General features: G+C 40.5%; 1 protein-coding gene across 1 annotated transcript in view; it reads right to left on the bottom strand.

Annotated features, from left to right (window-relative positions):
- The window catches only part of AR (androgen receptor), a 192,728-nt gene that overhangs the window by 14,497 nt on the left and 160,534 nt on the right, over nucleotides 1-17,697 (bottom strand). Inside the window, exon 5 of the mRNA XM_072956528.1 lies at nucleotides 3,564-3,851. Coding sequence (XP_072812629.1) covers nucleotides 3,564-3,851 — 288 coding nt within the window. The remainder of the gene's footprint in view (nucleotides 1-3,563; nucleotides 3,852-17,697) is intronic.

Genomic DNA, 17,697 nt, shown 5'->3' with positions numbered 1-17,697 from the left:
TGTCTGAGGCTGACTCTTCCCAGTAGCAGACAAAAAGCAGAGCTTCAAGCATCAAACATCCAAGGATCTCTTTAGGAAAGGGTCCGGGAACCTGAATCCTGAACCCCTGGGTTGGGAGGCAATGGGAAGCAAGGAAAGCCTTGCTTAGTAAGTGTATGGATGTGAGGGTACATGGGAGGGATGAAGATTAAATTGTACAAGCACCAAGGAAGTCGTCAATACTGAGGGATTTTTTTCCTCTCCCTGAGATGCCAGAGAACTAACAAAGAGGAGAAAAATGGGAAAGCTTAGTTTGGCTGTAATACTAATTAACAGTCCTTAGTGAGAGCTGCTTAATACTCATATGCATAATCACTGCATACACAGCAACATAGCAGGCTAATTTTTCTCTAGGTCTAATCTGATTACAATATCTAACTCTGTTCTTTAATTCCTAGCCTTTGAAGTAGCCTGCTTAGATGGCTTGGCTATCAAGGGATGATTTAAGGAAACAGTGCCTCCAACCTGCAGGTTTCCTTCAACATACATTCACTCAACAACAATTTGGCATTGTATTAGGCTGTTTCAGAGAAATAGAGAGGAGTCATTTTCAGGTTCTGAAATACACCAAACAGGTTAGGGAGCAGAGGCAGTTTCTTTGAGACTCTGTTTTCTTGCTAGAATCCAATCAACATCATTTCTTAGCAATCTTCAAAGGAAACCTGTAGTCACCACTACTAGATGACTAGTCTGGGGGACCACACCCAAAGAAAGGTCAGTTAGGAAATAGCTGCTGCTTCAGTGCACTTAACAGCCAGTCTACAAAGAAGGGAGTTCATCTTTGGGACCCATGAATAGCTTCTAGGCAAACCTGGTGGCAGCTTACATTGATTTTAGTGAAAGCAGTGGCTTAGCACTCAAGATTTATAATAAGACCCACCATTTACAGAGCATTTCCTATGTTTCAGCTATTGTACTAAATGCTCTTTATACATAATTTCTATGTTTATAACAATCTGCAAGGTAGCAATTATTCTACCATCTCTATAAATGGGGAAACAGAAGTACATATGATCTGCTCAAGGTCACACAATTAGTATAAAGCTAAGATTCCAAACCAGATACATCTGATTATAAATATACTGTGTACACACAATTTACTAGGCTTCCTCAGTCAGTAGTTATCATATAGTCATATACCAGTGATATACTAGGCAATTTACATATATTATCACCATCATAGAAAACTAAAACAAAATTTATCTGAGTTGGTACCTAGCACAGTGCCTCTCAAAGAACAGGAACTCAATCCGTTCAATGAGCAAATAGCTTGAATTAGTAGGTGATTATTGATAATATGAATAACAGTTCTAATGAATGAGCTAAATGGCTTTATTTTGAAGCTATTCCTTTAGATGTCTCAGGGTCAGAGATCACTTCCTTGGACAAGCTAGATGGTGAACTGACATTAACCTGCAGACTTGTTAATGTAAAGGGAGGGCTTCTGCTTCCCATACTGGAGGTTTGGCTGAAGAAAGCAAGTGACTCCCAGTTTTGCAAATTTTGCCATAATGATTTGCACTACATTATTGTTAAATACATGAAATTAAAAATCAGAGGGTATGAGAAATCTGGGTGCATTTGTTAAGTGAAAAAGTAAAACAAGTTAATTAATATCTCTGAGTATTGTCATTTGAAATGGAAGTAAAAGTCCTTATGATTCATTGGACTGCTATGAGGATTAACTGGAGTCATATATATGAAAATGTTATGTATCCTGTAAAATGGAACAATTTAGGTGTTTGGCATCTGCTTAGAAAGATAAAACTGGATCTCTGTTACACACAAGACACCAGGAAACCCAGCTGAATTAGTAATAAAAATTAAAGTCACTCTTTCTTTTCTTTCTCTCTCTTCTTTATTTTTTAAAAATTCTTTCTTCCCTGTGTGAACTCTGTTTTTGGCACAGTGCATACACAGCTAGAGTCCTTGGGCCTTCTCCCCAGGGATCTTGTCTAGTCAACCTCAACTTTCCAAGCTAGGAAGGTGTTAGGGACAGTCTGGTGGCTGTAACTGAGCCTTGTGAGTTGGAAAGACAAAAAGGGGGTGTGGTGCTCAACATGCAATGTCTTTCAAAGCAGCAAGTGCACATTATGACCCAACTGGCCCTGGATGAGGCCTTTGCCCCTCATTGTAACGCCCAGGGCTAGAGAACCATAAGGACACAGCATAGACTATGGGTAGAGTTGGATGAGGAGAGGATTTGGAATTAGGAGGGGACCTGGGTTCAAGCTCTGGCCCTGATACCTTCTGAATATGTAACTGCAGGACAAGCACATCACCTCTCAGAAATTCAGTGTCTTTATCTATAAAATAGGGAAAAGAATCCCTAATTTACAGGATTCTTATGGGGATCAAATTAGGTAGCACATATGAAACTGCTCTGTTTACTATAAATTTACATCTAAATGGCAGTTATTATTCGAAGGCAGGTTAATCTTTGGCTCCCCAACCAAAAAGAGGTTTGATTGTTGATGTTTCAAAAAAAAATATTTCAATCACAGAATTTTAGGATTGAGAAAATCCTTAAAGAATTTACCCTTCACTTGTTTCCAAACTGCTCCCTGGAGCCCTAAGATTCTGCAAAAGTGACCTGAGGCTTCTCTAGGGGTAGTGAGGGAGAGACACTGGCTTTAAATCAACCAGCTCCACTTAGATCTGTGTACAATGTTGTTGAGAAATAAGGGGTTTGGCTGCTAAAGGAATGTTTGTGAATTGTTGGATAGAGGATCTCTGAGCTTTTTTAAAGCTCTAATATTTGTAATAATCACACCTCTTCCAACAACAAATGGCCTAGGGAACAAGTGAGTTCCCCATCACTGGAGGTATCCATTAAGAAGTTAGACAAATACTTCATATATCTTTCAATATCACCTCATAATTAATTCCTCCCACTATGATCCTAAGGTAGTTTAAAGAGCACCAAGAGTTCCTTGAAGTAAAATTTGAAAACCATCCATTTAATCCAAATCACTCTTCACACATTATACAGATGGAAAAACTGAGACCCAGAAAGGAAGGGATCGTACAGTGAGTTACCAGCAGAGCTAAGACTAGAACCTAAGTGTTCTGACTCCCAACCCTATGTTCTTTCTACCATACCATATCATAAGATTTCCCATGGAATGGCTCCTAAAGTAATATTAAAGACAGAATATCAGTTAGGCTCAAGATTATCTTTGGGGTGAGCTTGTGTGTATACATGTAGAAGAGCATCTTAAGGCATATAAGGGTATGTCTATGAGATCCATGATTATGGGGAAATTTGCTGACTATGTCTGTAGGTTGAACATGAAAACCTGATGGCTGTGTGCTGATGTGAGGTATATGGGATATTCAATAATGCTGGTTTTCTCCTTGATTTCTGAGTTTCCTTATTTTCAATGTGGGGATTACACCAATCTCTCCCTCCACAAAGTTATGATGAGGATTGAGTGAGTTGATAGGCAGGAAAGGAACACGCATGGCCAATAGGAACATTCACTAAATATGACCTCCCTTATCCCACACCCCACTTTCCTTACCAGGCAAGGCCTTGGCCCACTTGACCACATGTACCAGCTGTCTTTCACCCAGTTCATTGAGGCTAGAGAGTAAGGCTGCGAAGGAGTCAGGCTGGTTGTTGTCATGTCCAGCACATACCACGCCTGGCTCAATGGCTTCCAGGACATTCAGAAAGATGGGCTGACACTCATAGCCTTCAATATGTGACACTGTCAGCTTCTGGTTTGGCTCCTCAGTGGGACTGGTGGCGCTGGAAGCCTCCCCTTCCTCCTGTAGTTTCAGATTACCAAGTTTCTTCAGCTTCCGGGCTATTGGGGAAGAAGGAAACTTAGATTTATTATCCATGGCCAGAAACACAGCACAGCTTCCCTGTTAGAAAAGCTGACTGAGCTAAGAAAATAAAGATGTTCATTCTTCCTGGTCACACTCTAACTCCTTAAGGATAAGTGTTCAATTTAAACAGTGGTTGAATGAACGATTTATCATTCTAAATTCCTACTAAACTCAAAATTTTAGATCTTGCTTTTTCCTTGATCCCCTTGCCAGACAGATCTAGTATATCCTTGGCTTGGGCTCTGCCTAAATGTAGTCTTCAGTATTCATAACTTGGAATTTCAACTAAATCATTTACTGATATAGTCATAATTCATTCATTCATTCAACAGACATCTATTATTAGGCCTTTGCTTCTGGATGACCAAAAGAATACAAGCCCTAACCTAGTCTAATAGAGGAGAAATAAATGCTCACTAACAAGTCTAGAAAATGTCAAGCTGGTGAATGTTACAACAGTGGTATTAACAAAGATGAAGACAACAATCTCTGGATAGGTGGGGTCAGGAAATGTTTATGGTAACATTTGACCTGGACCTTGAAGAATAGTAAGGATTTCACCAGGCAGAGAGGGATGGAAAGAGCATAAACAAAAGCACTGAGGGTTTAGGGGAAAAAGTTAAGAGACCAGTGTGGCTGGAGTGTGTAGTGCATGTGTGGGGAGAGTGGCTATTTATGAGGTTGAAAACAAAGATGGAGCCTGACTTTAAAGGAGCATGTGTGTCATAGTAAGAAATTTTGTCTTTACCTCACAGGTGATGGTTAAATATAGAATGTTTTAAATCAATGGAGGGATGTACTTGTGTCTATATCTAGCATGTCTAGCAAATTGCTGTGAAAGAGTAGAATATCAGATCTGTTGGGGGAGGGTATGGCTCAGTGGTACAGTGCATGCTTAGCATGTAAGAGTCTACTAAAAATAAATGCAGGTCTGTTGAAAAAAGGACTAGACTTGTTCTTTGTGCCTCTAGGGCTACCAGAAAGTACAGTGACTTGGATTTTAGTTCTCTCTGTCTGTACACACACACAGTCACACACACACACGCACATACACACACACACACTTTAATAGTTAAAGCTCTCTGAAGATGGAAAGGCTGCTAGGCACTCATGTCATTGGAGGTGATCAAGCAGAGACCAGATACACAATGGTTAAGAATTCAAGCATCAGTGGGGAATGAGTTTTTTAAAATGGCCTTGGATGTCCCTTTCCATCCTCATACTACAAAGTTCCATCATCCCACTTTGGGGTCAATGAATGGGAATTTCCTCCGGTATTGTCATACATTTATGCTCACAAGTGAACATACACCGTAAAATACATACTGATTTTCTTCTTTAGTAGAGGGGAGAGGGGGAAGCTGAAGGGCTGAAATCCCCAATGGTATCCAAGAAATAAGATAATGCCCCTCTATAATCTGTCTTTAGAATGAGAACCATGATAGGAGGTGGCCATTAAAAAGGATGATAGAAATAACATTAAAACAACAATAATCTAAAACTCAAACCTTAAGAACCATTCTCTCCCCATGCTCTCACACACACATTTTAGAGGTCTTTAGATAGCCTGATGTTTACTTTGTGTTATTTTCCTTAGTATTTATATTGTCAGAAATATAAATAATTGAAAAGGTCATAACTCTGAGGTCTAGGATAGGCACTGGGGCAGAACATAAACCACCTTCTCTCTAATCCTTTAAAATAATAATAATAATATATTATATAAATATAAACATTATTATTATTTTAAAAGGAATAAAACAAAGAGAGAAGTTGATTGCTCAATTTTAATGGATAAATACAACAAAACTTGTTGCTGATCTGTTTCTGGCTCCTGCAGAAAAGGATATTTATCTGGAACTGACTTTCAGCTCTAATTAGAAAAATAAGTCCTGTACTGCAAACTCCAATCACAGTGCAACTCAGTAAATCAATGAAAGAATGAATCACATGTCTGGATCAGCAACCAGGGTAGAGGAGGAGAAAATAGAGGGGTTTTGTGGTGCAAGAGGAGCACAGAGAAGAACTCAGGGTAAAATAACAAGGGAGCCTGGAAAATCAACACAGAGTTCAAGATGACCTTGTCCAACAAACATTTCTGCAGAGCTTGGGCACAGTCAGTAATAAGGAGATATGCACACCCACTGTAAACTCCCACCTCCCACCAAGGGCACAAGCTGGAAGGTATGGGCAGGGCTAAGCTCATCTTGTCCCAGAACTAGAGGCTTGGTCCCCACAGTATCTTGTCATCTGGTGAAAACATTGCTGACATGGGTTCTTGTAGGCAGCTCCACAGACTGGCAGTGCCTACTGGATTTGCTTCTCTGGTAGTTTCTAGAGGTAGACCTCCTCTTTTCTATCACTCGTACTTTCTGATCTTGAGTTTAGGAGTTCCCAGACCATGTAGTCCCTCTTTCAGCCTGGGAGAGGACAGGAATATAATTAGCCCTATGCCTGAGGCAACTAAGAAATTTAGGGGTAATTAGTTTTTCTGAGCCTTCTGTATACCTCACTTCATGAACACATTACCTCATTTCATTCCACAATGATCTTAGGAGGTGAGGAATATTTCCTATCTCTTTTTTGCAAGTGAATAAACTGAGGTAACACAGCTATCAAGAAAGAGAACCTATTGATCTTAACATGCTGACTATAAGAACAATGTTCTTTCTACTATATCACGCTGCCTCCTCAAGGAGTTTGAAGCCCTAAACCGTACTTCTAGCCTAATAGCAGAGTTGAGGAGTCAAGCTGGAGTTATATCCTCCCTGTCTTCCACCCTCACCCTTGACTCCAAACTTCAGTAACTAACTTCAAATCCAGAAGGGACAAAAGAGGCAGGAAGCTATGGAAATACTCCAGTCATGCGCCTAAATTAGAAATAGGTTTGGGGAACTAGAGTGGCTTAAAGATTCATAGCATGACAAAACAGGAAGGATCCTTAGAAATCATCTCATCCAGGGAGGTCACAGAATCAATATGACTTCAGTGTCTACACTGGTAATACAGAGTGGTGTGTATGTATGTGTGTGTGTAAGAGTGTGTGTGTGTATATGTGTGTGTGTGTGTGTGTGTGTACATGCATGCGTGTGTGTGTATAGGAGAATGGTGGGAACTCTGGTGAACTGAAGTGAATGCTTTACTGCCTTCCTGCCCCTGTCATGAATGTGCATATGCATGCACACACACACACATTCCTAGAAGGCATTCATATAATATTTTAAAATTTTCCTAAAATTCCTGTGTATTCCAAAGTTGAATTCAGGTCTTAGCCATCATTTTGGTACTTCTGATGTAAATACAACACTTCAAGTCAAAGATGGGGAGGCTGAGGCCAGAGTGAGCGAGGTCACCGAGTCGTAGAGCTGAGACTAGAACCAGGCTTTCTATCCTTAATCTAGAGTTCCCTGTGCTGTATCAGCTCTTTTTGACTAACTCATTTCTATTCTATCACAGTATCTGTCTCTCTGAGATCCTTTTGGATTTGCACTGTCCAACACAGAAGCCACTAGAGACATGTGGTTCCTTAAATTTTAAATTAATTAAATAAAATTACAAATATAATCTCTTCAACTCACTAGCCACAGTTCAAGTGCTCAAAAGCCACATATGGTTTATGACTATGTCGGACAGCACAGATATAGAACATTTCTTCATCTCACAAAGATCTATGGAATAGTGCTGTGAATCTAGACTGTTCTCTGGAGCAGCTGTCCCATTTGTCATGCCTTACTCATGCTATTGATAAAGAAGGAACGAATCCAAATGAATTGTACATAAATGAATCAATGGGCATTTCTACAAGGTGGAAGGACACATAGAATAATTGGTGCTGGTGCAATCAATGAGGTACGCTCTGTCACCTCGACTCTCCCGCCAATGACTCAGAGCTCAGTGGGGTGATGACTCGTGGACCTAAGCAAACACTTTACAAGCAAGATCAATATGTGCAGAGACTGTGGGGAGAATCCACCAGCATAAAATAATTCCCCTTCTCTGCGCAGTGCTAATGAAAACTTGGCTGGTATTTTCACATCCTCCTCCTCTAGACCTATATGGCATCTGCTTGAGGAAGAGAAGCTGCATTCCCACTTGCCTCCAGGACCTGGGTAACGTGCTGTCCCCACAGCCACAGTGGCCCAAGCTGCACCAGGTGTTCTGGCCTCTCTGCTTGAAGAGGGTGACTGTACTGAACATAATTGAAATCAAATTCCATTCATTCTACCGGGGGATCCTCTGTTCTCTCTCTGCAGCAGAGGCCAGCATGTTGCTAGACGACTTGGAATGCTGGACAATGGGGCTTGCTAGTCTCAGCTGTTACTCAAAGCCCAAGGCCTTGTTTTCGTCCATGAAGGCCGCCCCCACACCCCTCCTGTCTCCTGCACCTGAGCCCCAGAGTCAGATCTAACTCTTTCATGTGAGGTACAAGCTTTCCAGCCCCTTGTGTTATGGCAGAGACCCGCCGGTTTGCTCAAATTGAGTGCTGAAGCCAGGAGAAAGGGGACAGTAAAGGTGAATCATTTTAATGGTATGTAAGTTGCTTTGCATCTCTTCTCTGTCTTTCAGGCTTAGGTCAAAGCAGTGACAAGAAAAGAATACTTTATTGTCTGTATTTGATCTTTAGGGGATTGGAGCCCTTGACATAATGCCTGGATCTTGCTGCTTGGATCCTATGGGGAACTCACTTTTCAGCCTGGTAGCTGACTCCTATGAGGGCTATCTCTGTAGCACCAGAGGAAGATTTGTCAAATCAAGTTCAACAGTATATCACCAAGGAGAGGTAGATGTTATGAACCTGTAGCTTCTGCAGCCACTGTGACCCTTAGGCACTGTTCCAGCCTCATTCCTTGCGACTTCAAGATAGAGGCTTTCTCATCCATGGGCAGGGGAGAGGGAAAGTGAAATGAAGTTTCCAAAGTCTTACAAAGTTCAAATTCCTCTCCCTAAGGTCAAGGAGCTTTCTCTTTCCCACATCTCACCATGGAATTTGAAGCATAAAAAATCACTTCCTGTGGTAGGTAGACTTTTAAGATGGCCACTAAGATTCCCGACCCTTGGTGTACACACACCTTTTACCTGTTATTTGGTCAAAACTAATATAGATACTGTTGTGAGAGGACTGGGCAGATGTAATTAAGGTTACAAATCATTTGAATTTTAAGAGTGGTTATCCTTGATGGGCCTGACTTAATCATATGAGCCTTTAAAATGGGTGGGGCTATTTCTGGAAAGACATTCATGGAATCAGGGGGATTCAACATAAGGAAGATTCCCTACTGTAGGCTTTGAAAGTGAAGCGGTCCACATGGCAAGGAATGAGGGCAGCCTCTGGAAGCTGAGAGCAGCCTCTGACTGACAAGCAGAAAGGAAACAGAAACCTTACTCCTACAACTGCAAGGAACTGAGTGCTGCCATAATTATATAAGCTTGGAAGAGGAGCTGTGAGCTCCAGATTAGAAGCAGACTGGCTGATACTTTTATTTCATCCTTATGAGACACTGAGCTAATAATTTAGTCATGTTGTGTCAGACTTCTGACTTACAGAATTGTGAGCTGATAAATGGGTACTAAATTTGAGGTAATTTGTTATGCAGCAGTGGAAAACGAATACACTTTCCTTACAAAAGTGTGGTGTAGGCAAGATAATAGGCTTTGGAATCAGATGATCTTGGGTTCAAATCCCAGCTTGGTCAATTACTAGCTTTACCTTGAGCCCATTGCTTAGCTTCTCTGAGATTCAGTTTCCTCCCTTGTAAAATGGGGTTGCCACCACCTACTTCTTTGGACACTTCTGAGAACTAAATGAGGGATAAATGAGAGAGACTGCCTGGCACCTAGCAAGCCCTCCAAAAATTTTTTTCACACTCCATCCATTCCTAAAGAGTAGGGGGTGAATGACTTACAGGTGACCAAGCTCAGGCACAGGGAAGAAGGGACAGCACAATAAACAGAGTACCAGATATGGCCAAGAAGGAACGGGAAGAGTGACACATTATCAAATGAAAAAGTAACTGAGTTTCTTCTGCATCTAACTGCCTATAAAACTGAATTTACGTCTTAAGTGTAATTCTAAATGCTAACTAAACATAAAGGTACATTTGGTGCAGAGCTGCAAATTCTTTGTGAAGCCAGGCTAGGCTGTACTTATGTGAATGTTTGTAATTATATGTGTGTGCAGGTGCTTATATGTTATAATGCTTAAATCTATGGGTCATGAACTCAAATATCTTCCCTACTCAGGCAGATATGTAGATGAGTTAAAACATTCTAGTGCCCATTAAAAGGGTGGGCTGAGGACAGTGAAAGTGATTGATGCCCTGCCTAGGGGCAGTCTAAGTCTTGTTTGTGTTGGACAAACAATTCTGCAAGTCAGTTTTGGCCTGCAGAAAGCCAGTTTGTGGCCTTTGGCTTAAATCATGCCAGCCATCTTTCTATCCAATAGAATTAGAGTCAGGAGATCTCACTGTACAAGTTTCAGCTTTAAAGTTCAGAGGAACACTTTATTAAGATCCAGGGGAGCTCACTATATGATCTCCAGAACACATATTTTTCCTTATTTTGTTATTAGTTTTTTGAAATATGTGTGTGTATATGTATATGTATATGACATAGATATATGTTAATAGCAAGGAATCTGGAGACAGACTGTCTCAGTGTTAAGCCTGGCTCTATTGCTTACTAGCTGTGTGACTTTGGGCAAGACTTAGCCTCTCTGTACCTCAATTTCCTCATCTGTAAAGTGGGGATAATATTAGTACCTAATTAATAAGGTTGTTAATGAAGAGTATATACACTGTGGTGGTATCTGAGAGTAGAGGGAAGATTCTACATCACCAAAGGAACCCTCCAAGACTGTGGCATGGCGAAAAAAATTCACTGAACTTAAGGAAGCAGAATGCAATGATGACATCAAAGTCCTAAAATGTTATTCACAAAAAAGGGCTTTTTATGCTTGGTGGCAGTATTCAGAGTTTTATGGGAGGTCTGACCTTGAACATATTCCTTAATTTCTCCTACACCTCAGTTTGCTCATCAGTATAATGGTGACAATCCAACCTGACTACTGCATAGGACTATTATTAGGAGAAAATGAGATGATCTCAGTGGAAGTACTTTGAATTCTGTCAAAGTGTATGCCGATGGACAAGCTATGACATTTTCCAAGAATGCATCTCTAGCTAGAAAGCATTCTGAAAAATTGCTTAGGGTGGCAACCTATAAGAAATATTGCCTTCCATCTTGGGCAACTGGTCTTGAGATAAAGGTTGGGGACCAAACTGACAAGTTTCAGAATCCTAAGATAATAATAGGATCTACCTCACAGAGCTGCTGTAACTTCCCCTAAGTGAATGCATGTAAGGTGCTTAGCACACAGTAAATTCTGTAGGTCAGTAAATGATGCCTCTGACTCTTTCTTGCTATTTGCTAAGCACCACATCACCCCATGTCATTCCCTTTATCTCAATCAGATGAACTTCTTTCTGAAAAAGCTGAAAAAAATGAAACATATAGTGTTTCCACAGGGATTGAAATCAATTAGGAGAGATAATCAAATTAGAAGGGTTCCTCAGACATCATTATAGTATAGTAGTGGAGCCTCACAGCTTTTACAAGTTTCTTTAAGGGTCCCTGAAATGAGGCAAAGTGGGCCTGAGCATGTGGTTCCAATAACCCCACCTCCTTTCAAACTAGAGCAGCAGTGCTTTATTCTATATCTACATTTGGGACTCTGCATCAGATTTTGCTTGAAGAAAAGGTTCCATTGCCAAGAAAATGTTTGAAGGCCCCAGATCTTGTCTATCTATTCCTTTCCCATTTGAAACTAATCCCTATTAAAAAAAAAAAGTAGACTGAAGGCCAAGGCTAAGTCCTGCCCAAGGTCACACAGCTTGATAGTAGCAGAGCAGGAACTAGAACCAGGTATCCTGACTTCTAGGGTGGTACTCTTTCCATTTTACCAGGTAAAGTAGCATGTTAGTGAGGAGAAGGGTCAGCTGGTGATGAGTGGGGAAGAACTAGGACAGGGATAAGAGACAGGGAACAGAGCCAGTTCTTGGCAGGCACGTAGTGAGAGATTAGTAGGGGGTGCATCCAAGTGTAAGCATACACAAATAAGCGTAGGCCAAATTCTCTCAGGCAAGAAGGCTCTTTGGTCTTTCTACCCATGCCCCCATTCTCCTCCCAGCCCCCATTCTGAGTCAGAGGAATAGACAGGGAAAAGAATATCAAATTTTATCTTTCAAGGTTTATGTTGGACTATTTAGTCTAATGGTTTTTAGTTCATGGAGGAGTAAACGTAATTAATAATAGAATGATATGCTATGCTGCATATCCTTGCCAAAGCACAGGATCTGGCAGAAAGTGTTTCCAAGTCTCCTCTCTCTGACTAGTGAGCCAGAAGAAAGAGGCTCACTGTCCAGATGCCATCCTGGGTGAGGGGCACAAGGTCATTACCAAAAACCCACTCATGTGAAATTGCAGAGCCTGGAAATGCTTTTGCATACCAGGCTTTTCCACTGGAAAAAGTAACTACATGAATTTAGAGCATACATGCTTTTACAATTACATTTAAACTGACATTAAAAACAAATGTGAAACAGTCCAAGCCGAACAGGTCAGCATGACCTGGAAAGCAAAAGAGAGAAAAAAAAAAAAGAGAAAGAAAGAAAAAAGGAAAAGAAAAAAAGGCCCAACATTAACAGCACTAATTCTGTCAGTCTGTTGTAAATAAGAAAATACCATTGGTGTATTAATGGCTTTATTAAGGGAAAATTCACTAGCAGAAATATGCAACATTCAAACAAATAGAAAGCAGTTAAAAAAAAACACATTAGCCTTTCAGCCCACATTAGGGAAACTCTTGTTGTCCTGGGGATTAAAATTCTGCCTCAAGGAGGGGGAAACTTCCCTCCCTTCTTAATGTCCTCCCTTGGCTTTTCTCCAGAATGTTGCTGAGTCAGGCGAAGGAGAAAGAAATGTGAGTGAGAGAGTGTGTGTGTGTGTGTGTGTGTGTGTGTGTGTGTGTGTGTGTGTGTGTGTGTAGGTGGAGAGAGAAGGAAGAGGGTAGAAAATGCAGGCCCCAGGCAAGGCTGGAAGAGTGCTACTCACTTTCATATTTGTCTGCTCCTGGTCTCAATGACTCCACATCCACCAGAAGCAAACTGGTTTCAATATGGAGGCTCTGAGTAATAGATCATGAATAGCAAGGTATTACAAACTCTAAATGTCTCCCCTCGTGCATCAATGCAAAGTTGTCTTGGGAGAAGAACAAGGCCTCACACTTGAGCAAGTATATGATGTGAGTGAGCAGTGGGAGGCACTAAAGCTAGAAGAGGTAAAGTCTGATCTACTTTCCTCTATCATCTTAACTTCAATAGAAAATAAGAGAAGTAGGCACTGATTCTTAGCGTTTGCCTTCCTCTTGCTTTATGAAAAGTTCAAGCGTGTGTGTGCTCCTAAAAGCAGAGTCATCTTAACTTTGGGAATGGGGAAAAAATAAAAGTCTGATTCTAGTCTCCTGGTCTATTTGAAGAAAGGGGCTGATTGGCTCCTTGAGGGTGTTCCTCCAGGAGAAACACAAGCCTGGTCTTTGCTTACTGGACTTCTGTGGATCAGCTGTTACCTTCATCTCAATGATGGAGCCTGAGGTTAAAATCTAGAGCCTTGACACTGTTCCAGAAAAATGCAGGTAAGGGGAAACTCATGAACTGCCTAATAACCAAGTGAAAATGGCCACAAGACCCTCAGATAGGCACAGTGGCTTCTTGTTCAAGGTAGTACCTTGAGTCCTGTTAGCAAAGCTTCTTTCCAGCAGCAGCACACTGTGGAAAGCAAGCCACTGAGCTAGAGATTCACTGCACTCACCTGAATGAATAGTCTGGTGCCATCATATACAATCAAGAATAATTAAAAAGCACTCTGCTAATGCCAAGTCATGTTACAGGAAACAGCAATCATGATACTCATGACTACATGAATGGTAACTGCTATGACTTCTAGAGTTAATCCTCACAACATCCCTATGAGGTAGGGAAACACCAGCAGTCCCACTGGGAAAAGTCATCAACTAAGAGAGTAGCCCACTAGCCCCAACATCAGAGTCTCTGTTGAGGAGCAAGGGTGTAAGCCCCTAAGTTTCAGATTCCACATGTTTCCTGGCTATCCACTAGAGCTCTCTAGAATCCTCATTCTGAATGAGGCAGGTCAGCCTTTGTTCAGTGTCTAGTCATTTTGAGATGCTTGCAATTTCCAACCTGGAATTTTTCTAATATGAAAGAGAGACATTGTTGAATGCAGCAACTTAAAGATGGGCTAGCACCTAGCAGTCCTCATAATCAGATACTTGAGTCAGATCCTCTGACACAGGAGGGTAGCATGCAAAATTGGAAAAAGGGGTTGGCTGACATTTTGGACTGGGGTTTTCTGTCTCTCATTTCCTATCTACCTATAAGGCAGAGGTGAGATAGGGAAATGGAAAATTCTTTCAATTTGGGGTTGTTTTCCCCATTATTTTCTGCTTTATTGACGAATACACTAAAGAGCTCAAATATATGTTTATATGTGCCTCTCAGTGCACAGTGGCTAAGAATTAGGTGGTGGTGGTGGTTGGGAGAAGAGGATGTGGAGGAAGAGAAGGGAGGTGGAATTTAACCGTCTCATTACAGCAACTCAGAGGCCAACAAAGACTCCCTATTCAGTCTTCTGAATTTCTTGTAGCAGCCAAACAATCCCATAATATTACAAGCATTATTACTCAGCCTGGAGATGGTAATGCTTTGAAATCAATGTCTGTGTGCCTAACAGCTCACTAATCAAAGCTTCCATGCCTCATTTTCCACCCTGGGGAGAGTCCTCAGTCTCTTTCAGTTTCCTTGTGGCCAGCATGATACACCACACTGTGTAGGCCTGGGCTGGTGACCTTTTGTCTTGGTCAAGATCCAGATTTTCTTTTTAGTTCCAAACACCAGTCCAAGTTTTCTGCAGGTGATTTCTTCAGAATTGCTGTTTACATTTTTTTTAATTGCTGACTGCTAGAAGTCTGAAATGTCCCCGAACAATCAATTTGCACTTCAGCCACAGAACCACTGGTCCAATGGGGTATTAAACAAGGAAAGAAAGACATTTCTAAGCTTGGATTAAGAAATCTTTTAAAAAGTGTAGCAAGGATTAAATGGACTGAGGAGAATGGAACCTGATTCGAAAAGAAGTAATTCAGGGTGGCAATGCCATTTGCAGTTTACTTCCTAGAAATCTGTTGTCATGGAAATATTACCAATAATGGACAATTTGAGGGCTCTGTTTGTTTCTGGGTGGCTGTGTATTTTTCCCCCTTAGTTCTACTTCATACAAATGTGATCCCAAATGATGTGGAAAAGTCTCTTAAAACAGCACCTTGCTCAGGTAAATTGTCTATGTATCAGTTCAGGACAATAAGAAAGTATTTTAAACAATTTTGTGATCTTAAGGAATACATTCCCTAATTTGGAACAACAGGTGGCACTCTTCTTAAATCAAAAGTAAAATGTTTTCATACAAATAGTTATGTTATCAGCTCAAATGAAACTTTTTTTCTGAATAGTTATATTTGGAAAATACTTGCCTTTGTATATATGATCTATTATGTGCTGTGTATTCTTGTCCTTACACATATTACCTTCGAAAACTATTGTCTATGACATCGTTTTACTCTCTCAAAAGCAACTAAGGGAATTTGGAGCACTCACAGCAAAAGTAAATAATAATAAAATCTTTCTGCTGCTATTACACTTTAAAAATTCAGGGATTTTAAGTGGAAATTTTACAAGTGAGATCCTCATTCACGTACCAGATATGGGGTATCATCAATTTTGATGATTAGAAAAAATTATTCACCTCTAACCACAGTTCTCTAAAAGCAAACATTTAGAGACAGACTACAACACATCTGTGTTGTCACAGATAATTTGGCTTAGAGGAATTAAGAGATAGTCTCTGTGAGCTACCACAAGATCTTGTATATATTTCCCTATGCTATACAGTATAATCTTGTTTATCTATTCTACATATGCCTGTCAGTTTCTACAAATTTTGAATTCCCAGTCTATCCCTTCCCCCCGCCCTCCCCCTTGGCAACCACAAGTTTGTGTTCTATGTCTATGAGTCTGTGTATAACTGAAAAATTGTGCTCTACACTGGAATTTGATGCAACACTGTAAAATGACTATAACTCAACAAAAAATGTTAAAAAAGAGATAGTCTCTGGTGTCTCTATATACAAGTTCACTTGAGAACTACAATTAGAGAGAAGTCTATCTTTTTCCCCTCCAATGAGTCACCTAATACGTATGTAACCAATTGGAAGATGGTGATACTGGCTTCGGAGGACAGATGACAAGGGTTGATTCAAGGGAAATTCAGAGACCAGACAATCAAGGAACCAGTACCAGAAGCCATACTATAATAGCAGAGAGAACAGGCTCCCAGACACCACATTACAGTGATATTTATTGTGTGCCTATTATGTACCAGTTTCTTTATAAACTTACAGCGATTTTGTAAGTAAGATTTTATTATTCTTATAGTGTAGCTGGGGAAACTGAGACTCAGAGAGATCTAATGATTTACCCCAGGTCATCAAGATTTTAAGTGGCAGAGCCAGGACTAGAAACAAGGCCTGTCTGTATCCTAGTCCATCATGCTACTTCCACTATACATGGGTCTTCTTAAAATAAAAACAAAAACAAACAAACAAAAAATCCCAGAAATTGTCAGTAGTGAACCACATGTTATCCATGTTGAGGTCAAAATTTATAGGGCATTTCTGTTCTTCTGTGCATGCTTCACTAATGCAGGTCTGTAGTAGCACTCAGATATTCGAGAAATTTGTGTGGGGAGCAGCACTTCTCAGAACTGAGATTTACTGCTTGCATCTCCAACCTGGAGACTTTTAGGGCTCTAATTTATAGAGTCAAAGTAGAAGAGAGTAAAGCCCATTAACTGAGTTCTACGTTGTTGATTCTGTATGATACTCTGCTGTCTGCTGAACAGGGTTTAGAGGGTTTCAATCGTTACATGGGCAATGGGATTCCTACTTGGGCAATGAAGGTATGTGGTAGCACCATAATGAGGTTCTGGGTGGATGTGGGAATCCTGGTCACAGAGTGCACAGAAGGACTGTTAAACTTTAGAGCACAATGTCTACATATCCAAACTATTTAGTGATCACCCTGCATGATGCTAGAATTCATAGTATTTCTTAGAAATAATATATTTAGTATGATCCTTGGCCCAGGAATATATACCTATGGCCATTAGATAACTTAGGTAATAACCCTGCTTTGGCTTGGATTATGTCCTATCCTCTGTGTATGACAATAATACTATAGACACAACATGGTTTACTTTAGTGGTTTTAGTAGCCTCTGGGGCATACTCTTGAGATGTGGTGAGGATGGTCTGCTCTTGGTCATGAAGTCATTCCTGACTGATTCTCCTGGTAAGCAATATACATGTAGATAGACACATCTATAAAATGGATGACCTGGGCTAGGGGTACTGTCTGCCTGTTAGACGGAGTATTTATTTATAACGAAGTTTTCCAAAGCATATTCCAGGAAACAGTGGTTTTGTAGGATATGAACAGATACTATATGAAAAAAGGTTTGTTTGTTTGAATTAAATTTGGGAATCCTGAGTTACCAAGCTCCTCAGGTTACTTCACTGCAATACTTGCCAAGGTCTGTGATATGCTAATATGCACTGTAAATCTTCCTGAGTAAGTCCATAATTTGCAGGTCTGCCTAACTTATTTGACCATAAAAATCATTTTTTCATGGACCCATG

Source organism: Vicugna pacos, chromosome X (genome assembly GCF_048564905.1).
Source record: "Vicugna pacos chromosome X, VicPac4, whole genome shotgun sequence".
Lineage (NCBI taxonomy): Eukaryota > Metazoa > Chordata > Mammalia > Artiodactyla > Camelidae > Vicugna > Vicugna pacos.
Note: the sequence above shows the minus strand (reverse complement) of the source record. Positions and strands in the feature narration are given on the sequence as shown.